Source organism: Lissotriton helveticus, chromosome 10 (assembly GCF_964261635.1).
Source record: "Lissotriton helveticus chromosome 10, aLisHel1.1, whole genome shotgun sequence".
NCBI lineage: Eukaryota > Metazoa > Chordata > Amphibia > Caudata > Salamandridae > Lissotriton > Lissotriton helveticus.
The window spans coordinates 520793472-520821432 of record NC_136071.1 but is presented as its reverse complement, the minus strand read 5'-3'; the positions used below and the strand labels follow the sequence as shown (position 1 = coordinate 520821432).

General features: G+C 43.8%; 1 protein-coding gene across 2 annotated transcripts in view; it reads right to left on the bottom strand.

Moving 5' to 3' along the window:
- Window positions 1-2933: 2933 nt before the first annotated feature.
- The window catches only part of DNAAF8 (dynein axonemal assembly factor 8), a 1081381-nt gene continuing 1056353 nt past the window's right edge, over window positions 2934-27961 (bottom strand). For both annotated transcript variants that reach the window (XM_078663036.1, XM_078663037.1), the window contains 2 exons: window positions 5937-6006; window positions 2934-3768 (listed from right to left, as the gene is read on the bottom strand). In XM_078663036.1, the coding sequence (XP_078519162.1) occupies window positions 3679-3768; window positions 5937-6006 (160 nt within the window). In that variant the 3' untranslated portion in view covers window positions 2934-3678. The remainder of the gene's footprint in view (window positions 3769-5936; window positions 6007-27961) is intronic.

Below are 27961 nucleotides of genomic sequence, written 5' to 3'. Positions count from 1 at the left end.
TCTTTTTACCCGACCCAGTGAGGTTGTATTTGCTTTTTACTTTTTGAATGAGCTTTATATCACCTTCTTCACGTGTAGTACCTTACTCTGGTCCTGACGAATCGCCGGATGGCGAGAAACATGTTGACCACACCAGGGGGTTGAGTTAGTTTTCTGTACCCCTACACAGTCTCTAGCTTCCCTCTCACCCCCTTTTAATTAGGGAATCAGCCACGTCAATAAAACCCATTGTGGACTGGTTACCCTGTTTTAATATTCACTCACTCTGCACCGACTACACTTCTTCTCTTTTTACCCACACACACCAATCGGCAAGGAACAAAAGAACTCCGCCAAAAGGGTGCCTTCCGGCACTCCATCAGACATTGCAGCGCCGGTCTGACGAGGAGCAGTGAGCCGATGATGACACTGGACACCCTACAGTCAGGGTGTGTTTCACACCTAACGCTCTGGGTGTGTGAGGCTCTCTAGTTCCGACAAAGGAACCTTCCCAGTTCCTTGACTCTGCACATCTAATTCTCTCTCCACACTGTAACACTCTCCTCCCCGGGGAACTTTGTATCCTTCTGTGTGCTCTAGTCTTGGACATGTACACTGGACCCCATTAAATATTGTCCGATCTTAAGTTCCTCTTGTTGTTTAAAACAGACAATGATAATAACCATGGGAAGCAAGGTCTGATGAATTAACAGCAGCACTTATTATCTAGTTCAACACCATCACTCCTATAATAAGAACTTCCAAACAGTCCTCTGTCCTCGTGTGGCACATTCTCAGAGAAGCATGGTAATGAGTCTGTTAGGGATCTATGATACTGGAAAGGCCTGGCAGTAGCACTAACAGACTTCACTGCTGAGGTCCCACATAATCCTCCCCACTGCATACAGATTTCTATTTCCTTCACTGAAGGAACAGTGGAAAACGAAGTTGTAGCATGGTATTTCCTTGCGGCTAACTCTAGACAAGAGTCTGGTGTGGTACCAGTCTCGAGGAGTGATGGGTATTGCTTAGGTGCTTTGTACTTCTTTAACAATTCAGCTAGACCAAACTTGGTGGAAGTAGGAGACAGAAAGAGTTAAAATACTGGTTTCAATAAACCCAAAGGGTAGTAAAAGTTTCAAAGTAGACCGGTGATGCAAAGCATTAAAAGTTACAGACACCGAACCAGGAACTGTTGAAAATGGAAAGTTGAGTTTGGCAGCTCCTCAGACCAATACTTCATTGAAGGTATTTATGTTGTCAATCAGAGAAACCTTGGACTGGGACAATTCTGTTAGAATATGCCAATACCTGAAAATCAACAACTGTGAAGAGGTCAAATACCTAGAATGTGACTTTGGACAAGAAATGTGTCTCTTGGAGTCACTAGAATGGTGTCTTTATTTCAAAGACTGATGTCTACCTGACGAGCATGACCTTCACCTACAAATGTGTAATCTCGATGGGGAAGACATAATTGGAGATGCTGGTGAAGGAGGTGGTGGTGGTAGCAGTAATACCGATTGTGGTGTAGTTGCACATGCTAAACGGTGATGCAGGTATTGTAGAGACTTGAACAAGAGAAGATTGAGGACTACTTGACAATATCTGTGAAGGACGTCAGGAAGAGAGGCTAAATACAAGTGAAACTGTCCTAGAAGGAAAGTACATTTTGAATACACTGAAGCCGAAATATTAGGCATTGTTCTCCACTTCAACTTGTGAACACAGTATGCTGATAAATGCATTGATTGGCTCTACATTGTATCTTTGGATGTTGAGCAGTGTCTTAACCCGATCCGTTTCTTGACCTTCTATTCTCTGACGCTGAACCATTGACCGACAACAAGATGGTCTTGGACATCATTGTGTGTCTCCATGGACAGCAAGTGGCCATTGCACCAATCAATGCTGCTACAGATCTTGACGTCAACTATAGTTGACTTCTTTTCCCACCTTGGATCTCCTTTTGTGGGATTCTTAGATACTGGGAAAGGTCCAATAGTAGAGGAAGCCTGCTACACACTTGACCCTCTATACATGATCTTCCAGAAGCAAACTCCTGATGTCCCTGATGGTTCTCCTGCAGGCCAGTCAGCCTGATTTTTGTGCATGTCCTCTTCCATATCTTCTTTCAATGTGCAGTGTTCAGCATAGGAAGGGAGCCAGGAAAGCAAACTATACAGACTGCATGAGGGCCAGTCTGGGTGATTTCTTCCACAAGAAGGGCACTTAGTAAAATGCTCTGGCATTCTGAGGAAAAAAAATAAAAATAAACACTACTTAGCATAAGACTATTTTGAGAGAATAAAGAAAAAGGTTTGGAAAGATTTGCATAGAAAAATGCCAAAAATGGCAGATCCCGGTGCTCCCAGATCCTGTTACCGAGAAAAAAGAATGGATGCAACTACCACAGACAGGGCATGATGGTATAGTGGTTGACTCTTTTTAATTCAGGGAGCAGTGTCAGTTTTCCAATCGATCTGGACTGCAGCCCTTTCACAACAGGCTTGGAAATAGTTATTTGTCACTTTTCTAATAATGTGATTTTTCAAAACAACTATTAGTGTTTTTTTTTCAGCACATAAAGTAAATTTAAACAACAATACCAGCAACAGGCTGTCAGAAAATGGTCTTACTTTTTACAAATTGGCTTTATAAAAGAAAAATTGCCTATATTATTATTTCGTAAAAGGTGCTCTGGGATCCCACGTGTGGGCAGGACAATCCAATGCTTATGGTTAGCAATGGAGATGTCCTGAAGGAGACCATTATCTTGTTTTGATACTTTGCTGTCACTGTGACGTGTGTGATTGAAATCTATGCAGTAAACAATCTATACCCGGGTCTGATAATGAACGTCCTTAGAACACCCGCACAGTCCATTTTCTAGAGGCTCCAAACCTCTATTACTTAACAACAAGTGCATTCACACTGAGGAAAAAAACATCATCCAACTTTCAACTTTAAGTTTATTTCTGGATTAACAATAATGAAAAATTCAGGGTGACGACATACATTCCAATTCATTTCACAGAGTGGTAAACAAATAGTTAAATTAGAAAATATATCTCTGTATAATCTTTTTGCTTGTAATGGGACCCTGAGCTAGTTTAGAAAAGGGTAAAGGGCCCGCTTACATATATGGTTCTTGCAAAATAAATTACCTGTAAATCTCATCTGTTCCATACGAACCCCAACCCCGAATCAAGGAATGGAAGCAATAGAATTGCTGTAACATTAGCGTTCATCCCATTGCTGGGAGCATCATAAAAGACATGGACAATGGTTTTTTATCAGAATGTGAGCATCTGACCCCAATTAAATATGGCCTTCTTTTGGCACTCAAAGAAGAATCGAATAAATACATTCTTCTGTTTTCTTTTTTTTTTTAATAACAAAAATAGGGTACAAATACATCTGTCCATACAATAAGTTAGTAGGGGATGCCAGAGACGCCTCCTATCTAAGAGGTAGTCGCACAGTGGATGATCCACATGAATGTTAATCTTTACTCTCCAGGGCAGAAAGTCTCAATGTATAGCATTATTGAACAACTCGTCTCTTCAAAGGAGAATGTCAACGGCGAAGGCAATGGGTTGAGGAAAGGATACAAGGAAGGCGGATGGAATAGGATGAAAATATTAGGGAGAGGGTAGGAAAGGTTGGTTGGGACGAGTCACTCCCAAGAGGAATGCATCAGGGTCCTCGTTTGGATTCCTTCTCTACAATCTGGTGGATGCTGTCCATGGTCAGAGAGTCAAAGAAGCAGCACAGCAGCTCTTCAGCCTGAGAACAAAAGCATTACAGACAAAAAGCGTCAGTGATATTTTGATGGCAGATAACATAGAAAAGAAGCAGGCTTTGGGGGTGAAAGAATGGACTAAATGCTATTCTGAGGAGGAAGTGTGAGACCTTCAGACAACTGCAAAGATGTTAGATGAGCCCAAGTGGCCATCTAGCACAGGAAATGGCCGAAACTGGACTGATTGGACTAATGCATCCACTGTAGGGGCCTGTGTTCAACCTCATGGTCACAGGTTCAAATCCCGGTGGGTCCACTCAGCCTTTCATACTCCTCAGGTCAATAAAATAAGTACCAATGAGTTGGGTAACAATAAACATTTGTTATTCAGTGCCAAGATACCCTCGGATGAACGTGCGCTTTACAAATACACATGTTTTGTGACTCCAGGGTATTATGCAGCACCCTCCAACATGCAAAGAGAATGCAATGGTTCCCAGTTCACTTGGTAAATGAAAGGCAGTGGTCTGCCTGTCTTGAGAGACTTAGGGCCAGATTCATCAAGCTTAAATGTGCTCGCAAAGGGCCAGATTCTCAGTATCTGGCCCTTTGCGAGCGGTATTTTTGCATTTGGGATGCATCATCCCAAATGCAAAAATCGCTAATTAAGAATTCGCTAAATTGAGATTTTTTGCATTTAAGGAATCTCAAATTGAGATTCCTTAAATGCAATGCATGAAAGTGAAAAAAATAGCAAATTTGCTATTAGGGCACGCAAATTACCATGAAGTACATCTTCGTGGTAATTTGCAAAAACTTTGAAAAATGCACTTTAGTGCATTTTTCAAACTTTCATGCTGCGCACACATCAATTTCAGGGGTGCAACAGGGTGTCCTTTGGACACCCCTGCACCCTTGAAATCGCAATCTCAATTTTCGAATCGCAATTAGCAAATTGAGATTGTATTCCCATTCATTCCTATGGGCCTCTAGGCCCATAGGAATGAATGGGGAGATATTCCTTAATTGGGACTCGCAAATTGCGACTCGCAATTAAGGAATTATTAGAAATCGCTATTTTTGTAGTGATTTCTTGATGCATAGCATTTTGCTATTCCTTAATAGCGAATCGGTATTTTTCGCTATTAAGGAATAGCAAAATGTGTTCTTGATGAATCTGGGGGTTACTACCTTATTCTTCGTTCTTGAGTCCAGTTCTCAGAACTGCCAATCAATGCAGTAAAGTTCTGTCACTAACTGCTGCTCCATATTATTCCATATGTGTTCATTTGAAACACCCTGCATTTTCTATGGCTACTTGTTGTCATGTTTTGGGCACTGTCAGTCCAAGCAACCTCACTGTCTTGTCTCTCCTTCATCACTACACTAACATTACTCATGCTCTGGGCCCAGTTGGCTCAAGCACCCTAGTTGTCTTGCTTCTATTTCTACTCAACCCTAATGCTTCACTTGAAGATGCTAAGAAATGTGTATGTGCCATGTCTGTAGCATTACAAACATTAAGATAGTGTGTCATATGAATGCAAATTGACTCTCTAAGGGTGGTCGTCTTCAAGGCTAACTCAAAGAACCACACATTGTCCATATCACCAGTGAGCAAGAAAGTGTCTGGAGTGAATGTAAAGGGGCAAGTGCAGCCTGCGATTGTTAAGGAATGTTTGCAGATTTCATGGCCGTGGAACATTTAGGAGGAGGCGAGGTGTTTGGAGAGGTAAACTGTAGATAACTTGGTAAAGGTACCACTCATACATGCTGTTCCAGTACTAGGAAAAGAATGACCTAACAAGGCTGGCTACCTGCATTTATTGTGAATCTGGTGTGCACATGGTACTGTACATACTCGTATGGCACTCTTTCTACTAAAGGACAGCGGGATTGCAGACAATGTTTACGGCTCAGACGCCTCAATCAAATCCAAGATTAAGAGGCTGCTTATCTGTACAGTAGTGCACAGCAATAACTATATGGCTAATAAGATTCCTCACAGTGCCCCTCTTTCATACATCTATTTGTGGTGATCACAACCCAATATATCAGATTCTCACTCTGCTCTGTAAATGAATCAAAACTTCTCAGTCACAATCACTGAGGGTTTGGCCAACCACATTCCATTTCACCTGTATTAACCCAGGAGCTCCACTCCATTGTTGCGCCTGCATACACAGACAACAACCAGCGTGGTTCTGCTTACCTCTTTCTCTGTTTTGGGATAGAGCAGAAGCTGCATGCATTCCTGGACAGCCTGCCACCGACAGTCGTTACTGGAATAGACAACAAACAGCAAGATGCGTGTGTTACTGTGCTTTTTTTAAACATGTGCAAGACATCAGAAGGTGGGCAATGTGAGTAGTGAACACCACCGAATCAAAATTATGACTAAACATATTTATTATTTAAAAAAAAGGCTTCGAGTATGTTACAAAGAAGACATTTTTACTGGATTATTACTGCAAGCTGGAAAACCAATGTGGAACCACCCATTGGTCAAGCCTGAAAACCTTCAAGCCCTGGCCGGCTCATGCACACTGCCTCCGACCAAGGTCTGGTCAATGGCAAGTCAGTGGCAATAGCAATGTGTTCTCTGGTAACTAATGCCCATTGCCTACTTCCCCTTTCTGGCACCAACCAGAGGAAATACATAAATATTAATCTTCAATATCCACAAATTGTAGTAAATAGGTATAAAAGGTGTTATCACAGTGCCATCAACTATTGACCAAGGTGCCCCGTTATTCATCGTCCTTGACAAATCTAAAGTAAGTAAAAAGCTTTAGCACATGCCTCAGCTTTTTGTGTCATGTGGCCATGCCCAGGTCCCTAATGGCAAATTTATGAACACAATACACAATACTTACTTTTCTTGTGAAACATGCATGCTGCACACTGCGTCACCCAATTCCCCAAGTTTTGCAGTTTGGTTCTGCCCATTCAGTACGCCTTGATTTATTTGCTTTTTGGATCACCCAGCTTTGGATTTTTTACCATGGGGGAGTCTCACTACATGTCTCACCCATTAAAATCACATGTCAAATGGACTTCGTGTGCTTACCGTCAGTGTCCACCTTTTAAGATAAAGCTGTTGCGATGCAGCTAGGGTTAGGAGCCCTTGGCTGGTTACATGGGAACACGTACACGAACATGTGCACATGTGTGCGGGCTGCACTTGGGAGTCTACAGTCATGCACAGCCAGGTAACTGTGCACTGGTAGCCTGGTGAAGTGAGGAATCAGCAGCATTAGATATTGACCTGGGGTATGCCTATAATGTTAGTGTGCAGTGAAAGCGAAAGTCAGTGTGATTTACAGTTTTGTCTGTAGTGACATTTTATTTCACACGTAGGGAGAGAACTGCCTTAGAGTTCAGTTTCACTTCCCTTTGGCCGACAGAGAACAGTGACATATCAAAAATGGGTGTAACCAGTGTAGGAAAAAGATTCTGCAAGTTCCAAAAAGATATCTGTACATTTTATGGGTCATGCAGAATTGTCATATTTCTCTGCCTCAGCTCAGGATCAGAGCCCAGGCTAATTACATTTCTCTCCAGCAGTAGGAACAAAGACCTCCCCACAAAAAGGGAGCAATTAACAGTGCTTCACGCTGCAGGAAAGGGGTGGGGCTGAAAAAACTGCACCAATCAACCAGCTGTCACACTGTACCAGCCATGGGACTGCCCAAGCCTCATGAAAAAAGGAGGTAGCCCAGATGTCTGGAGATAACCCAGGAGGGGCTCTCCTTCGACAATTTAATGAGAAAGGCCCTGGCAGTGATATCAGAGAGAGGTGGAGCAGAGGCCCCCAGAGGGGACATGACTAGAGACTCCTGGATGACACTATTTTGAACTGTCCCAGCATGCTGTGCAGGAGGGTTGGGACAGGAGTGGAGAGGTGACGTGGCACCCTATAATTGGCTAGGTGTGTCTGACTTCTGGAACCTTCTGTGCCCCTTTAACAACTCTTGCACAAGGTGGAGACTCTCCTGCTTGGTGATTTTTCTGCACTTTACTGCTCGAGCCTGGCACCGCCATGGACAATTGGGAGGAAGAACTCTTGATGCCCATAAAAGACTAACAACTCTGCCCAGTTGACCTCAGGAACAGTGGGTCTCCACAAGGGCCAGTGAGGTTGGCCACCTTACACGTCCTGAGGACCAGTTGTGGGGCAGACCTGGACTTCTGTGCCAAGAAACGACTAGGAGGAAGGATGGTGCAGGAAGCCAGGAGAACCAGCTTCCTGAGGACTGCACCATTGTGGAGTTGAGGCGGTCTGCTGCAACTGACCCTGGTGGCTAGAGCTCATCACCAGGCGTAATATGAGCCCAGGATTATCAAAATTGTTCCAACAGGGTCCCAGTTATAGCATTTTAAAGAATGCTGACCTTTGAGGGGCAGAAACGTTGCCGGCTCCTGCAACTGCACATGGAGGTGCGGGTTACGCGGGAGTTAGCGAGGCAGCTATTTAATTAAAAAAATTAAACCGATGCAGGCGGCTCCCAGCACAGCAGAGACTCACTGTTTAAGTATTCACTGCTCTGGCTGGAGTGCCCCACCATGCCCGTTGTACATCTAACTACACTCCTGGTGGCCCCAGTATGGCAGGGCCACCAGCAACGTACTTAAAGGAGGATGGAGAGGGTGCTGTAAAAGTGAGCTCCCCCTAAAAGTATTTTAATATAGGACTGACCCTATGTTTGTGGCCACCAGAACCAGGTTCCCTGGTTCTGGTGGCCACAAAGCCAAAATGTTTAAAGCACTCTCAAGGTTGCAGCTTTGGTTTTAGAGCTGGGAGTGCAGCGCTCTTAGGAGCCTATTCAATGGTTACATTTATGTTATCCTCATTTTTTTTTTTTTTTTAGAAAAAGTACATATTGTACTGCGCGCCCTCTAGGGGCTAAATCTATGGCTGCAAATTAAATTATCAGAATGTGGTGTCCTCGAGGGGCTATTCTTATAATGGCAGTTCATGGATGAAAAGTTTATAAACAAAACACAGACACATGTTTTGCTAATTTGTATATGCACATTTTTAAATGCTTTATTGTTTAATAACGTTGGTAGTGATTTATACTTTATTAACAGTAATAGATGCATTTTCACATGATTAATATTATTGATGACTGCATTTACATACACAATGATGCCTTTAGCATATGGTTTGCTGCTCCTGAACATTTGACCAAGCCAATAGACTTACCTTATTGTAGTGTAGCTCCTATCATCCCAATAGGCTCTGCGCATTGGAATAATACCTACAGCAGTAAAGGCCTAGACCAGACGTTAACTAGGTCTACTACTGTCGATACTAGACTTAAAGTTTTGGGTTTGCCAGCTTAGCTCAGAGTTCACTAGAAACTTTCTCGAATGTTCAAGGAGGACTTAACTTCCCTGATTAGACAAAAAGGGATTTAGTTTCTGACAACCATAGAACATGACAACTTTGCTCTCCCCTAATCAAGAGTAAATCTCGAGAGTCGTGTGAACAAAAGGCAAATTATTTTACTCAGTCAGTACGTGCATTCTTAGTCTCATCAGAATGTAGAGAAAAGGAAGAGACGGGCGTGTTCAATAAAAAGGTGTTATTTATTGATCAGTCTCTTTTCTCATACAAGAGAAATGGATCGATATTATTGCAATACTTATAGTTAAGTAAAGTGCATACATTAAAAGCAATAGTATGAAATAATACTGTAAAAACATTGATATGGTTTCTAAGCCATAAGATGTTTTAAAATGAATAAAATATATTACATACACATATACATTTGACTAAACGTACTCAACTGGTGTTTCTAGATACGCCTACCCCGTGTACCTGACCTAAGTCTAATACGTGGGCGGGAATAGAAAGTTACAGTTTAAGTTAAGTTTGTTTTTGCCAAGTGAATAACTAAAGAATTCTCTGTGAGGGGTTATTCAGTTCTGTACCTGGAAGTTAGGATGAATGAGGGATGGTATCTCTCTCTCTGGTCTCGATATTCCAGGCGGCCTGCGAGGGCTACCCAGAAGCGCCGGTGCTGGATTTCTCGGCAGGAGAAAGCAGCGCGTCTCTCAGCGCGTCAGGAAGGCGGGGCTGCGCCAGCGGGGTCTGCTCTGCTCTTCGCTTCGGCAAGTATGGCTGCTCCGTCTCGTCACCACGCGTGTGTTTGCATAGGGCAAGATCGGTAATATTTATACCTTTAAGGTGCCGAGATTGACGTAAGGATGGACATAGATACGTCAATAAGGATGTCATACGACTTGCTCGTTAGCACATTCTTTTACTGAAGTTCTCGGTGAAATCAAAACAATGGCCGCAGGGTTTTGCCCAGGTTGTCATAGGTTTGATTTGTTATGAGAACTCCGTATGCCTTATCAGGGGCTGGAGGAATATCGCTTGTCTAATTAGATCGCAAGCGTTATGACCTAATCAGATAACACGTTCCTGTGCCGTAGTGTGACTGCGTCAGATAACGGTATCTGCATCATGGGGATTTTCTGCCTCATGGGCTGATTACTAGTTAACTTGTTAGTTTGCTAACCAGAATAGGGTCAGGAATAGGGGGATCGATTCAGAACCTAAAGGAATACATCACACCCACTCCACGCTAACTATGGTCATATTTACTAATCTATGCATAGTATCACATAGTACAACATACTATAGAGTATAGTGTATACCTTACCACCCCAAAATACATAAATGCATTTTGAAATTTTCAAATATACTGAAAAATTGCAGACATATGTATTGTATGCACTCAAGCTGTAGAATAATGCCAAAGTAATCGCATTAGTATACATTATTGCTATTTGGTATATGAGAATAACACATGAAATGGCTCTTAAATACAGAAAAAAAGTTCGAGACCATTCCATCACAGAATAAAATATTTATGAACATACCAGCGGGCAGCTAATGTCTATAAGCTATCTAAAATTTAGAAACCTTAGTTCTCTAAGAATAGTTCTTACTTTAAGCAGAAGATAGTGTCCCGAAAAATATGCAAAAATATTTGGGGCTGCTGGAAAAATTGCTGTCCGTGAACTGGAGGGAAAATTGTTCATGTGACTTTATTTTTAAAGTTGAAGGCCGAATTCAGGGAACGCCGTGTGCGAGCTTGCTCAAAAGTCTCTATTTCTGTTCTGGAGAGAACATCATATCATTTAGGCTTTCGAAAATAGGTGTAATCATGCATTCTTGCGCATGATAGTCTCCATTGACATTCTGATTTGCATTACTGACAGAAGGTCGTACCTGATCGATGCTGCTTTCATCTTGAACTTCACTACCCATCAATCGTAGTGGTGAAGCTTCCACGAATGCCGTCATCAGGATTGGTAGCCTTTGAGGGCAGCACAAAGCGTGAACCTTGATCGGGCTCAACAATGTTTCTGCATCCATTGGCGCATCCGATTGTAGCGTCAGACAGGTGTCTAACACGCATTCTTCTCCGCATAGCAGACACCTCAATACAGGTAAAACACATCTTTGCCACATTGGTCGAAATGATAGAAACCAAGTCATGTTCAGGTCTCTAAGCCGGGAGAGTCCCAGGATTTTTGATATCCGGTCCCGGTATCCAATGGCTAGGATTGTTTCTTCCCTTGTCGCAAGAGTTTTGTCTGTGACATGGGTTGCCATAACGAAAAATAAGGACTAAGAATAGGATTCCTGCAATTAGTCCCAAGATCAGGGGAAGTCCGCCAAAAATCGAATGGACGAAATCTGGAAAAATACCCAGTATGGCTTTGAATGGTGTTAATGCCATCGAAAATACTGTCTTAAATACCTTTGAGACCCCATTGGTATCAGAAATATTTAAGATTTCATTCAGGATTTCCGCGAAATGTACGGGGGAATTAGTTGATAATAATGTATGTATCTCTGCAGTCGTCCTTGCGACTTGTAGATCATACGTTTCTTTTGATGACGAGAGCCTGGTAGGCGTCTGAAGAAGCACTGTTTTCATTCTGCTTAAAGTATCTATTCGAATAGAAGTAATTTTCAAATCGGGCTATGCCCTTGCCTGCCTGTCTGGGAAGGAGCTGGGGAACAATGAGCGTCCACAGCACTTGACCTTCGCAGTCATAGTTACTAGATAAGGAGTCCCGGGCATAAGACTACAACATCTGCGGTCTACAATTAGAATGTAACTCCCATTATAGAGTCTTTTAAAGAATGGTTCTATTTCTGTTGCAGGTGCGCCTTGCTGGTGACATGAAAGGTTGTATGAATTCCCTTCACAGGCTCCATGCAAACTAATTCCGTTACACAGAAGTGTGCCACTTAGTGACATCGCACAATTGTTGCCACTAAGAAACACTTTCTGTCCTTTATTACTGACACATGCATGTGAATAGGGCAGGTTCCAAGTTGTTTTAAGGTACCCTTTTCCCAATTTCTCGTACATGCCAGCCTGTATATATTTTTGGCAGTATTGAAACCTGAAGGTTGAGATTGGAATATTTATTATCCCATGTATTATCCATTCACTGACAGGTCGTTCTGACATTGTCACTGGTAATCTTTCGAGTTTCTCAATGCTCAGGATTGTATAATCAGCACCCTTTTGTGCCATACTGATTTGTCTATCAGTAAGGTTAAAGATTTGGAATAGTGACGTTGTGTTGATTAAACGCCAAGGCACATAGCCTGAACGCAGATTTTGTAACGTCCAGCCAAGCTGTACAATAGAACGCAATTGTGACTGACCGTGTTGTAATAACAGTAAGTCCTGCGATAATATGTCGATTGCTGAAGACACAATGCTGTCCAAAGAAAAAATTCTGGAGGACAGAGTCATTAACCCATTGTCCACTACAGAAAGTGATTTTTCCAAATTAATACGTTCAATTTCCCGTATTCTCTCTGCTGTTTCAATTTGAGTAACCTTCCAGGCCTCATTGTATGCTGCATATACAGAGGCTGCTATGAAACGTTTTTGACGCTGTTTGCGTGGTCCCATTATGAAATCACGCAAGTCAGCACCATCAGTAAGTAAAGTTAGGTGTTGCTTAATTTCTGCCAGTGTGGAAGTTTGTAGCCATTGAAGGCATAATTTGCCCACACTGTAGGTTGTTATTATCCCTGGGTGATGTCTTTGGGGATATCTAGGGTCTGGCCTGGTCATTTTGAACCCCTGTGTTTTGTTCAGGAATCTGTCTTGACAGTTATTAGTATCTGTGGGCCAGATCAACCATTGTTTCCAATCAGGATGTGTTCTGTTTTGGTTTAATATATGGTTTACGTCTATCTCTTCATCTGTAGAAGTGTTGCTAAACATTGTTGGCTTTGGAATAGACGGTTTATTTAAATCTTTGATTTTGGCTAGGCCAAGACAGGTGGTTTGTTGAACAGTGTCATTTAAAAATATCATTTGTTCTGGGATCATGCAGGCTCTAAACAAAGCTTCTATACCCTGTACTTGCCATTCTTTTGTACCCCAAACACTTTTCAATTCAACATTTTTGTCCCAATAATCAAATCCAAAAGTATTCATTTGTTCAAAAAATGAGTCTGAATATATCAATTTTGTGTTGGTTATCATGGTCTTCATCCCTGTCTTATTTAACAATTTAAAATAAAATGTTTCAGCATTACTTATGTTAAAACCTGAAAAGTATGAATATTTGTCGTAAACGGTTCTTGAGCTCCCTTTTGGAGGTGTTGCACAATGTTCCCATTGATTATAATTTAAAACATTTCTTGGTTGTGCAGATTTATGTAGAAAATGGTTACCATAGTGGTTATAGCAATACATACTATCATAATTTGTAGAACCCTGCAAATAATCATGTTTGGTAAATTTAGCAGACATTACTAAGTCAGACATCATATTATTAATGCTTTCGAAGTCCCAATCATCAGCAAATGAGTTCGGTTTTACAAAGTCACTCAATGAGATCTTAATTTGGTGTGGATATTTCAGGATCTCGACCGGACCATAAATTTCATAGTCAGTGTTGTCCCAGGCTACCCCACCAGGTATCGGATTGGCTGTGAAGTTGGCTGAAGAAAGTTCTCTTTTCTCGATGTGTGAAGATGTGTGTGGTTTGAGGATCAAGTTGATTTTCTGACTTGCTGTGTCCATTTTAGCATATTTTCCCTCAATGAAGCGTCCCAAAGTAAGTACCATGATGAGCCAAAGTATGAGGATAAATGCACCAAAACCCACCCAAAATTCAATCCATGGAGAAATCAGATATGTTTCTTTCAGTTGTTTCAAAAGTTCCTTAGCTTTATCTTTAAAGGTTTTTGATGATGGCTGTGTCTTTAATTCACTGAGGCCTTCAGAGGAATCATCGAAGTTTATGAAGTAGCCGGATGCAGTTCTGTCAATTGTTCCAATTGGTTCAGGATTTCTCTTTCTTGCATTTTCACTTGGTACTTCATTATAGATTGGTGTGTCTCTGCTAAATGTTTTTATTTGGGTTTTCAGAGGTCTGAGTTCTATTGCATTGTTGCATAGTCCTTGTTGTTCTTCTGTAGGCGTTTCGAATGTGATGAGCCTCTTCGTTAGGACCTCTGTACTGGTAGCAAACCTTGGTGTTCTGCTACCTATTGGGAGTCCACTTGGCCTACTGTTTGTTATCGGCCACATGTTGTGGTTTTACCAGGTCGATGGATACAACTCGGTTCTCCTTTTTACCAGCAAGTGGCGGTAGTACAACTGATCTTGTCCCGTTGACAGACAAGACAGGAACTGCTTTTCTGTAAGAAGGCCCAAATTCCTTCTTTACCGCGATCTTCTCCCTGACTAGATCCCCGACTTTTGGAATCCAGACAGGTCTTGCTGGGACAGGTGGTGGTTCTTCAGTGGTTGTTGGCTGTTGTTTCAACTTTATGTTGCTCAGGTCTTTTCTTGTTTTGTTTAAGTCCTGCAAAATAGCCAAACGGTCTTTGATATCAAAGCTTTTTTCTTTCACCACTGAAGTCTGACTATCAATGTCAGAGATCATCATCCTAGTTCCAAATAATAATTCGTACGCACTGAATCCCTTCAGAGAATTTCTTGGCAAGTTATTGAGACTACGTTGGACACTTATTAGATGTTTGACCCACCCAGCTCCCGAACCTAATATCCTTTCTGTTATAGATTGCTTTATGCCTTGGTTTTTTCTTTACACCATCCCGTATCCCTCAGGAAGGAAGTGAGAAGATTCCCGCTGGGCTATGCTCATTTGGTCATTTTTTCCCCTCAGGCTGGAGGGCTAGAGTGAAAATAATGGTCAAACGTAGCATGCTCTTAGCGTATATGCCATTTAGACTCGCAAATCTTTGTATAACAGTCCAGACGTCAGCCGAGTGCTGGTGATCTACATTATAAGTGGAAACTAGCCTGTATATGTTAATCGCAACCCTTCCTTTTTACTTCTGATTTTTTCTGGAGTAAAACGGCGAGGTATTAAACTGTTTCTCTCCCCACTGCGATCTCTGTTGCAGTTTGGGCAGTTTTTTACAAACATGGTGTGGTGCAGGCTCATGCCTGGCCACCAGTACCTTGATTGTAATTCTTCCAGAGAATCTTTTAGTTTGTGGTGTCTGAGACCCTCGCCCATATGTGCGTCTGCGATTAACAAGTTTCTCCTGTCCATGTTTGGAATCACTCTATCCCCCACTCCAGGGATTCGAGCAAAAGGGACGGAGTTTGCATCGATTATGTATGTATAATTGAGTGGATAGTTGATCGGTAACGCTGAGCAGTCGCCTTTTGATGACGTTTTCACCGCCAGCACTGTTTCACCGTCAATGTATTTTAATGTACGCTTTTTTCGAACTACGGGAGCCGATTTAGTGGCTGCCGCTGCGGCTGTTTCAGCCAATGAATTCCCTACAACGTGAACGCCATCACGCTGATGACTCAGTGAGTGAGTCACGTGAGTCTTTGGTAGTTCTTTTTGTAAAAGAGCTATTTGTTCCCAGAGCAGTTTCTGCTTTATTGGTGCATCTGTGTCATCTTTGTAACCGTTTTGAATCCATGTCTGCAAATCCTTGTTATATGATTTGACGCAGTAATATGAATCTGACACTATAAGTGTCGGGAATTCGCGATCCGCATTATCTAGCGCCATTTTCAATGCTAATATTTCAGTCTGTTGTTCTGAATTAGTTTCTACTGAGTGTGTTTTTGTTAATAGAGGTTTTAGTTTACCTCCGCGCCACACTTCTTTTGTAATCTCACATGTGGGGTTGTATGCTTGTTCTCCCCAAACGGGGGGTTGAGCATGTCCGTCTGTATAAATTACACAGGCGTAATGTCGTAAAGGCAGAATGTCGATTGGCAGAGGATATGTTTCTTCATATTCTAAATTTTCCATTTCTTCTAGTTCTAGAAGATTGTAAGCCAGGCTACACTTGATTATTCATATCCTACGAACAGGACTGTCAGATGGGCAATTCTGGATTTTTTAAAGTTGAATTTGTAACCCTCTGCTGCGAACCCAAGTATTATGGTGTTCACTCTTTTCAAGTGAGTCTCCAAGTCATCATCTGTTAAGTAAATGTCATCGACATAAGATAATGCTTCATCATCATATAGTTGTAGTAATTCTGTTACTCTCGCTGAGAATACCCCCGGGCTGTTCTTGTACCCCTGGGCTAACCGACAGAATTGTTTTTGAGTGCCATTTATTGAGAACGCAGTTAAATATCTGCTCTCTGGTGCTATGTTTTGACAAAAGAATCCATTAGAAATGTCTAATGTTGTTTTGTATTTTTTGCGCACTATGTTATTCATTAGTGCAGCACTGTGTGAGTTTTGCACTGCAAAAGTTTTGCAACATGTGTTAAGGTGTCGGTAATCCAAAACTAGACGATATGAATTGTCTGGTTTGGAGACCGGAAACAAAGGGTTGTTCATTTGTGAGGTGGAAGTTTCAATCACCCCCTGGTATTCTAGCTGATCTAGTATTTCATTTACCTGTTTTTTAGCTTCTTGCTTAATTGGGTACTGCCTTTGTGCAGTAGGTTGTGATTTTAACTGGATTTTGTGAGGAGGAGAGTCCTCATCCCATCCCACGTGATTTTTATATAAAGCAGGAGCTAGAGCCACTGCCCACTTTCTAGCAAGTGTGTATTTTTTATGAATTGGAATTTGATTTGAGAAGGCAGGCATAATTACTTCTTCGCCATGAGGGCACTCCCTGACAAACTCTGGTGGCCAGTCTTTTTCAGCTAGAAGGATGTCATAGCCCTTGGAGAGATTATCCCAAAATAGTCCCCTTATTTTTCTAGTCTTATCCCCCTCTATACGCAATGTTATTTCGTATATTTTGTGAGGTTTGCTAACTCTGGTGTCCGCAGTTTCCACTTGAAGATATTCATTCGTGTCCACTGTCTCCAGATGATTCATAAGGACTTTGCGAGCTATGCTCACTTCTGCTGCACTGTCTAGCATTGTCTGAGCCCACTCTCCGTTTTTCAGTTGTGTCCTCAGTATTCTCGGCATTGTTAACTACCTTGATACTGGCTACCTTCTTTTTTGGAAATTGTAATTTCTTTTTTAGCTGAGCAGGTTCCTTGTCTTTGGACTTGGCGTGCTCTTCTCTTTGTTCTGATCGTCCTCTTCTTTCCGATTTCTGCGAGGAAGTCTGAAAAGATTGAGAGGGACGTGTATCAATGTCTTGATATCTATCAGGCTTTTTTATATTATCCCTATTTCTAAGGTTATATCTATTCCCAGAGGGGTCACTCTGGGGTGACCTGTGTCTTTGGTTCGGAGATTTTTCTCTTCGCCTAGGAGACCTTCCTCGGGACTGGAATTTCTTTTCTTTAGGATTGGATTGTTTATTTCCATCCCAGTTCTTTTTTGGTGATGTAGATTTATTATTAAAAAATAATTTTTCTGGACTTTCAATCAGTTGCGGTTTTACTGGTATTCCACCTAAACTATCTCTACCTAGTTCCTCATAGGATTTTTCTATGATTCTGGCAATTTCAGCTGGTTGGTCTGCTATATCTGTCTCTTTTAACCTCTGGCGGATCGCCACGTTTGCTGCTTCACCTTTTATGTTGGCTAATAATATAGCCGAGACCTGCTTGAAGTCTTTCAGTAATTTCATACCAAGAGTTAAAGCGGGATCCGGACCATATTCGTCTTGAATTTGTTTTAGCACATCTGGTATCACCGAAATGGATGGAACACCGTGCGTTTTTGTGTAGATGGAAGCAAAGACTGTACCCCAAGTGTCACAGTCCTCAATGTGTGGTGCGATTCCCATTGGAAGACAGATAGTCAGAATCCTGTGTTTTTCTAACGGGGTGGTGTCAGGAAACACCGCCTCTATTTGGGTGATTTTCTGTGCCAACCAGAATGGTATTTGTTCCCGTTTAGCCGGTACTTTACCTAGGCAGGATTGGATGTTCTGTGGTGTAATTGTATTTGTGTTCCCCTGGTGAGGGGTCAGCTGTGGAAGTTTAATCGCTGGCTGAATTGTTGAAGTCCGCATTACATACTGAACTAATTGTCTATGAATTTTTATTAATTGTTTTAGCTGTATTAACAGCTCTGCTGCAGACATCCCTTCGATGTCTGGGTGTGGTGTGTATCCGGCTAGGACCGGCCACGTTGCTCCTGGTCTACCTAAAGGACCGAGCCTGGTGATGTGATTATTATGTTTTAGGGCGCCATCAAATAAGAGCAAATGCTCTTGAAATTTGAGTGGTACTTCCACCTCCTCGAAAGGAGTGTACTCATTAGGAGGTTCCTCTATTTTGTAATAGTGGAAGTACTTTGTTACAGCATTTGCTGCTGGAAAATGTATCCATGAATAATATACTTCTGTCTGCCGATATTCGTGTGCCTCAATTACGAATATGACTGTGCCACCTCTAGGTGTCAGTCCATTTTCTATAAGTTTTAGAGTTATAGATCTCCTTTTGATGACCGGGATGAGTATTATATCCTCGTCTGCTGCTTGCATGGTAGCATCAGCTGCTGCGAGTTCAGTTGCTAATCTAACTGCCTCTCTTTCCTCATCACTCTCTGCCATTTTACCGACAGGAAGCTTATATCTTTTGTTTGCAGATCAGGTTTCTTATGGAACAAAGATTAGATGCACAATATTTTGGAACGGTTTATCCTTCAACGTTGACTTGTACCAAGAACCATACATAGGAGTTCCCTCCTGCGAGGTCTGGCGGATATAACCTTTCACCCACTCCAGACGTCTTTGGAGTATTTGGGGAAAGGGGTCTGAGTGAGAAAGCACGACTGAGTTACTCTAAATGTCTTACGTTAGTTTTATCGCCCTTTCCAAATGCGTTGGGCGCCATGTAGTGTAGCTCCTATCATCCCAATAGGCTCTGCGCATTGGAATAATACCTACAGTAGTAAAGGCCTAGACCAGACGTTAACTAGGTCTACTACTGTCGATACTAGACTTAAAGTTTTGGGTTTGCCAGCTTAGCTCAGAGTTCACTAGAAACTTTCTCGAATGTTCAAGGAGGACTTAACTTCCCTGATTAGACAAGAAGGGATTTAGTTTCTGACAACCATAGAACATGACAACTTTGCTCTCCCCTAATCAAGAGTAAATCTCGAGAGTCGTGTGAACAAAAGGCAAATTATTTTACTCAGTCAGTACGTGCATTCTTAGTCTCATCAGAATGTAGAGAAAAGGAAGAGACGGGCGTGTTCAATAAAAAGGTGTTATTTATTGATCAGTCTCTTTTCTCATACAAGAGAAATGGATCGATATTATTGCAATACTTATAGTTAAGTAAAGTGCATACATTAAAAGCAATAGTATGAAATAATACTGTAAAAACATTGATATGGTTTCTAAGCCATAAGATGTTTTAAAATGAATAAAATATATTACATACACATATACATTTGACTAAACGTACTCAACTGGTGTTTCTAGATACACCTACCCCGTGTACCTGACCTAAGTCTAATACGTGGGCGGGAATAGAAAGTTACAGTTTAAGTTAAGTTTGTTTTTGCCAAGTGAATAACTAAAGAATTCTCTGTGAGGGGTTATTCAGTTCTGTACCTGGAAGTTAGGATGAATGAGGGATGGTATCTCTCTCTCTGGTCTCGATATTCCAGGCGGCCTGCGAGGGCTACCCAGAAGCGCCGGTGCTGGATTTCTCGGCAGGAGAAAGCAGCGCGTCTCTCAGCGCGTCAGGAAGGCGGGGCTGCGCCAGCGGGGTCTGCTCTGCTCTTCGCTTCGGCAAGTATGGCTGCTCCGTCTCGTCACCACGCGTGTGTTTGCATAGGGCAAGATCGGTAATATTTATACCTTTAAGGTGCCGAGATTGACGTAAGGATGGACATAGATACGTCAATAAGGATGTCATACGACTTGCTCGTTAGCACATTCTTTTACTGAAGTTCTCGGTGAAATCAAAACAATGGCCGCAGGGTTTTGCCCAGGTTGTCATAGGTTTGATTTGTTATGAGAACTCCGTATGCCTTATCAGGGGCTGGAGGAATATCGCTTGTCTAATTAGATCGCAAGCGTTATGACCTAATCAGATAACACGTTCCTGTGCCGTAGTGTGACTGAGTCAGATAACGGTATCTGCATCATGGGGATTTTCTGCCTCATGGGCTGATTACTAGTTAACTTGTTAGTTTGCTAACCAGAATAGGGTCAGGAATAGGGGGATCGATTCAGAACCTATAGGAATACATCACATTATATGTTTGCATGACTCCTTTGGGGGGGGGGGGTGAAAGGTGATTATGAAATGTCATCTGTGGTATTTTCCATTTACCAATGTACATATTTGTAAATTACTGCATAGTTTTTAGTAGCATGTGTATAATAAAGGTACTTTTCCTTGTTCTAAAGAAAACGCACTGACTAGACAATCATTTATTGGGTGCTATTTTTGCATGACAGTGAATAGTGATTTTAACCTACCCCATCACCCCACAGTAGGCCTTGGACTGCTATGCTTTGCTGCCCGGAGAAAGTCAAGTGCTACAATGGGGTGCTTGGTTCCTAGTAAGGAGAATTGTGGACCTATTGTGCAGGCCACACAACTAATGATCCAATTTCCTACACTCCGCATTTTCCTTCTTACCCCCATATGGTAGACCCAAACGTATCATGGAAGGTAGGATGCTCTGCATTTTGCCCAAGCTCTACTTTGATCCAAGTCAGACAGAAGGAGGTGTGGCCTTATTTTCTGAGGTTCCCATGGACGTTCCACAGTTCACTCATTGGAAGGAGGAAGTGACGAACAAACCCAACACCAAAGGAAAAGTGTTGGAGAAAATACAACCTCAAGTTAGGGCACTGTAGAGAGAGGAGGTATAAAGTGAGAAGACAGAACAAAGAAGATAACGTTTGTCATTCTAGTACTGAGATTCACCACATCAGAATTCGGGATTGCAGCACAAAAGGGCAATGCCATCCCTAGCAATATTTTTAGTTTCAATCATTTTTTATGTTCATAGGTAACAGAAGACAACATCACAACGTGCTATTAACACCACCACAAAGGGCACAAGAACGCATATATTGGCTCAAAAGTAATATTACATCATTCAAATCTCACATGCTTACAGAATGAAGAATGATTCATCACCAGAATCAAGCACACATCAGCATCTAGATATATCCCTGAAAAAATGGCAGGAAAAATCTGGAAACAGGATGGAAGGAAGGTTGAAATAGAAACAAGAGAAAGAAAACATGGGAAAACGGAAACACAAGGGTTTTAGTGGAGGGACACAACCAAATACCCAGTCCACCACTGACTTTAAATTCTCTCCTATCATGGCCACATTATCCATCTGGCAGGATCCAGGACTGACTCATCCCTTAGATCTCAAAATGTTCCCAAACAAAGCTCGTATAGCAGGCATAGCTGCACACAATAGGCTGCTAGACATATGGTGTGACCGGTCACCACCAGCAGCAGGGTACACGCATTACTCTGCAGCACACAATATACACACACACAAATAGATCTATGGCTATTGTCACGCGAACTAGCTCGCCGCATCCAGGGCTGTGAACCTCTACCACGTATATATTCAGATCATTTGCCGGTCATACATGAGCTTGCACTGCATGCCATGTGGCGAACCGCATTCACATGGCATTCCCCTCCCATTCGCTATTAGATACAGTATTCAGAGCAGAATTGGCACAGACGATTGATAAATTTTGGCTCAGGACATAAGTTTGCCATGGTGTGGGATACTTTTAAAGTGTATGTTCAGGGTGTCACCTTGTCTAGACATGCTGGAGTGTTGTAATTCCTCCACGGCCGTTTGGCTCATTTGGAAGTCGAGACCTCGGATCAAGAAAAGCAGTGTAGGGAAACAGCAGAGAGGAATCACTTAGGCAACATTAAAGCAAAGATAGACGAATACCACAAAACAGCGCAGAGGGAGGTGAATTATTTAGGGAAATATGCAGTCGCTCGGACGTATGGTGAATGCGAGCTCCCAAGCGCTACCCTTGCTGTGTTGCTGAGAACACAGCGGGACGATAACATGATCCTAGTGATGCTGGATGAACAAGGGCAGTCCTTATACACCAGTGAGGCAATATCTGCCCACTTCCGTTGGTACTACACTCATTTATATACATCGCACCCACAATGCGATGGGGACTCCACTGCAGAGTCCCTCGCACATATAGCGAAGAACCGGCTTACAAGAGAACATAGGGAGCATCCGATGGCACCATTGTGCCCAAAAGAGGTACGGATTGCACTAATGCATATGCCTTCCAGGAAGGTGCCCGGTATGGCGGGGCCTACAGTAGCCTTTTATAGAAACTACCAGGATTTACTGATCAAGCATTTAGTCACTCTGTATGAAGAAATGGCCAATGACAGACAAATGCCTCCCACCATGCAGGAGGCACTGCTGATTATACTCATGAGACCAGGGAAACGGATAAACAACTGCTCATCATATAGGCACCTGTCACTCTTAAACGTCGACACAAAATTCTATGCGAAGATTTTGGAGGACTAGCTTGTCCCCTACTCCTGAAAATAGTGGGCCATCTCAGGTCACACTTCAGTATATAACATTTGGACTATTTTTTGAGTATTCCAAAGACATGACCCCAGCGTGCGCGCCACTGTGTTTTTTCTCGATGCTGAAAAAGTTTTTGACTCAGTGGAGTGGAGCTTTATGCAAGCAGTGTTGGGGCGGATACGGGTGGGGGACGTGTTTCTGCAGCTTATACATTTTCTCTGTGCACAACTGGCTGCTCGGATTCGGATCAATGGCATGGCCTCTGAGCCTATAGGGGCATATGCATCAACGAAAATACCTCCCGGTAAAACAGCGAATCGGAAAAACAGGCCGATACCGAACGCAAAACCATAAAATGCAATGCATCAAACAAAAAATCTGAAAAAAATAACGAACCGCAAAAATCCCCCCCGGTAAATTACCGATTCGTTAAACAGACATTCGGAAATACCGAACCCCAAAGTTTACTTCGGAAATACCGATTAGGCAATAACGAATCGAAATGGAATGCATGAACAGTCGCTAATACCGGAAATCCCCAAAATCGCTATTTAGCATGAGCAAAATAAGGGGAATCACAATCAGGAGGTAAAGTTAACAGAGGACAGAAAAAAAAAAAACTAACCCCATCAGCAGGTGCTGACAATCAGTAACCCTTCATAAATGCCCTGGGAAACCCCACATGTACACCAAAATGGCTGCCCTCTACGTGCTTGCTAGGAGGTGGAGGATCAACGCCCAGGCCCAGCGCAGGAGGATGATACAGGACAGGATCTTCAGGGTGCGCATCACTTTGCTGGGGCAGACCGAGGAACAGGTGTACGCCAAGTACAGACTCAACCGTGTCATGATAATGTACCTAATAGCAGACCTGGCACCATTACTGCAGCACGAGACCCGTCGGACCAACGCCATACCAGCCCATGTGCAGGTCCTATGCTGCCTGCATCTGGAAGCTTCCAGGGGGTAATAGCTGAGACGGGAGGCGTGTCGCAAAGTGCATTATCACGCTTTTTCCACCGGTTCCTAGAGGCCATGCTGACATTTACCAATCGCCACATCAGCTTCCCCAGAACCCCCCAGCAGCTTACCCGCACCAAACGGGAATTCTACCAGGTGGCACAATTCCCCCATGTCATAGGGTGTGTTGACTGCACGCATGTCCCCATCTGTCCTCCATCAGCCACCGAATACATTTTCCGCAACCGGAAATCATATCATTCCATAAATGTGCAGGTGGTGTGCAATGCCAAGTTCATCATTACGGACCTTGTAGCCCAATTCCCCGGGAGCACACACGACGCCTACATTTTCCGTCACTGTGGCCTCCACAGGCGCCTGATCAACGGTGAATTCGGAGAGGGACACCTACTAGGTACATATAGCTGCATCATCGTACTCCTCATCCACTCCATCCCCACATGTATAATTTCATTAATGCTGATTTCCATTCTCTCCCCATCCTGCAGGTGACAGCGCATACGCATTGCGTGAATATCTCCTCACGCCCTATCTCAACCCAGCTACCCCGCAAGAGCAGCGCTACAACAGGGCACACATCAGCACTAGGAATGTGGTTGAGCGAACATTCGGCATCCTCAAGAGCCGCTTCCGAATACTGCACAAGACTGGAGGTGCCTTGCAGTACGACCCAGTGACCTGCTGCCAGATCATTGCTGTGTGTGCCATCCTGCACAACATCGCCACGCGCAGGGGGATACACATAGAGGTGGAGGGAGAGGATGAACTGCGTGCCCAGCAACCCCCCCCACAACACCAACAGGCACATGTGCCCAACACAGCTGAAGGGCAAAGGAGGCGGACATACATCACACGGAATCATTTCTGAGACAGGTAAGAGAGTGACTTGACAACAGGAACAGATTTGCAAGGGTTTAATGGGCATGGACACCTGACTGGTGCAGAAATACGTAACACAAACAAGCTGCTGCTGCAGTTAAATTAAAACTATGAATGTCCCTTCTCAGAACAGGTGACGCGTGCAGCACTTTGGTCTGGCCATGGTTACCTCACCAAGGACAGTGTGACTTAGCCTCATGTTCACTTCCGTTTGCCGCGTACCCCCAGTCTCTTGTCCTGTGACTCCTCGGGTTCTACACGATGGGAGTCAGTGGCAGTTGCACTGCGGCCCCTGCGCCTCCTCACGCTGGTGTCCGGCAGGGAGACGCTGCTGACACTGGAGGCTGCCTCACTCCCCTCTTCCGCCCCCAGACTGCTGACACTGGCTGACCCTGGCTGCAGTTGCTCCACTGCAGTGGTCACCCTCTCAAGGGCCTTTGCCACATCCCCACAATAATGTCCTAGCTCCACTTGCAGGGACACGGACCTGCGGGACAGCACAGCCGTGCTGTTGCACAGCTTATTGATGGCCTTGTTTGTAGTATTCACTGCCAGCATGATCTGCCTGTGACGCCGGCGCTCACTCTGTTGGCCTGCGACTATGGCACGTGTCAGTTCTTGCAGGCAAAGCTTGATGTCTTTGTTGCCGGCAGATACGGCAGTGGTGTGCTCACGCACTGCGTCAGTCATGTTGCCAAGTTTGTTGCAAAGTTTTGTCATGGTGAGTTTCATGGCACCCATGTGTCTCCCCTGCAGGCGCTGGACACGCAGCATCCGGGTCTCCACAACTCCGTACCCTCCGGACAGATCGACCGGTCTTGCAGCAGCCCGACCCGGGGGCACAACCCTCTGCTTGATGCGCTGTCGGCCTGCAGTTTGGCTGGTTGGTGTGACGACAGCCTGGCGTGGAACATTTGGGTGTGATGAAGATTGATCTGACTCCATCACGGACAGGGCGGCAACATCTGCTCTGTGGCTCTGCGGAGTGGGCCGCACTGGTGGTGGTGGTGTCTTGGACCGCAAGGATGGTGGTGGTGGTGGTTGCTTGGACCGCGAGGATGGTGGTGGTTGCTTGGACCGCGAGGACGGTGGAGGTGTTGTCCGCCGTGGTGGTGAAGGGGAGGACATGACTTCAGCTCCCTGTGAGCACTCCGCTTCTGACAACACTGGCGTCTCCGAGATGACAAGGCGGCCACTGTCGTCTGAATCGATGGGGGATGCATCTGTGTGTGAAACAGTGCATAGTTATTATCATGGTATAGTATGTGACAATAGCTGTGGCATCTCACAATAAATTACTTTTTGTGACTGACATTTGACCCTTGGCTGCTGTATTCATCTCTGGGCTCTGGCATGCACCCATTCATGTATTGGCTACATCTCCCATGGTGCAACACAGTGGTGAGGGTGTGTGTCTAGGGCAACGCTACATGTGCACTGGGTCTGGCATGGGGGATTGGGCAGGGACTTAGTACACGCTGCATTGTTACGCTGCCATGCTTCTTACCTTGTCCTCCTTCCGCAGCACCTGAGGTGTCCAGGCTTGTGACCCCCACAACAGCTTCCCGTTCTATGGTGGCCTCCACTAGATCCTCCAGGTCAGTATTAGGCGTCACATTGGATGTGCCCCCTCCTGTGCCAGCAGCATCCCTGACCCTCTGCGCTATCTTCTCCTTGGCCCTCTTCCGCAGGTCGTACCAGCGTTTTTTTAGGTCGTCGATGCTGCGGTGGGTGACTCCGCAGGCATTCACCTTGTCCTTGATGCGCAGCCACATCTTCCTTTTTTCAGCCTCTGGCACCTTCAGCGACAACTTTCCAAATAGCCGGTCATGGTTGCTGGTCACACTCTCTATTAAGATTTCCAGCTCCTTATCTGAAAACTTCCGTTTTCGCTTTCGGGGTGTGTCCTTTCCATGCTGGGGGGCCTCCTTCTCCATCTTGTCCTGCTAGCTATCCCCTGCTTGCTACTGGTTCTGTCAGGGTCCTCAGCTCCTGTGCTCTGCCTCCTCCTCTGTGCAACTCCGAACACTGAATGCAGCGTGGGTGTCCTACTTCCTGGTTGTGATGTCATCGGCCTGCTTCCGAGTCGTCGCGTATTTTTGCCGTTTTCGTTAATAACGAATCCGCTAATACCGGATCCGGTATTAGCGACTCGGTATTACCGGATTCGGTTTTTGTTACTTTCGCTGGCGTATAATCGTTATTTATTAGCGATTATTAACGACTCGGTATTTTTTACCGATTACTTTGATGCATCGCGGTTTGCATGTTCTTATTTGCGAGTCGTTAATTTTCGGTATTACCGGCAGGTATTATCGAACGTTGATGCATATGCCGGTAAGACATTAACAGGGGCAGCCATCAGGGGTATTACTTCCAGCGCGGACGACGTCACACTGACCGAAACAATGCCACTACCAGCATGCAGGGATACTGCTCACGAAAAAAATTCTGGATCCAGTCTTATGCCTGGGGATAATCCAAGGTAAGGAATCTGCAGCTAGAAGTCTCTATCAGATGTGGTTATGACTGACTCCTGTCAAACATTAGGTTTACATCTGCTTAAATAAATATTAATATTTCTGCGGTCACCACATGTTTTGAATTCAGGTCCACAAACTCCAAAACTCTCTTACAATAGAAGCTGAGAGAACATTCAATATTCCTGTGATGTGCAGCATATCTGTCCTAACACTATTTGAAAGTTCCCATCAAATTTCACCTCCGAGTACTGCTGTTGGCACTTCCCGTTATAGGCAGTCAAAAGAGAAAGAAGAAATAAGATTCATTAAGTTCAAGATCGTTCAAATTGCCAGCATTTGGGCAGATTAAGCCTTGGCTGTCCTATTTTCGTTGTTGCTCACAGCTGGATAAAGATTAAGGCGCACAGGCTAGGTGAAGAAGCAGCTACTGGCTACTACAATCTTCTCTGCCTGAGGGTTCCAAAATCTGTTTTGTAAACTAAATCAGCACACAACATGCTTGAGGACTAGCATGCGCTCCCCTCCTCCACCCCCACACTTTCGAGCACTATCTTTTAAGAACGGTGTTAGCCAAGACCTTTTTATTTTGGTAAAATTATACATATAGGTATAGATTCATCAAGCAAAAACCTGCTCGCAAAGGGGCAGATTCTCAGAATCTGCCCCTTTGCGACCGGTATTTTTGCATTTGGGATGCATCATCCCAAATGCAAAAATCGCAAACTGAGAAATCGCTAAATTGCGATTATTTGCATTTAAGGAATCTAAAATTGAGATTCCTTAAATGCAATGCATGAAAGTTTTAAAAATAGCGAATTCGCTAATAGGGCAATCTGTTTTGTAAACTAAATCAGCACACAACATGCTTGAGGACTAGCATGCGCTCCCCTCCTCCACCCCCACACTTTCGAGCACTATCTTTTAAGAACGGTGTTAGCCAAGAC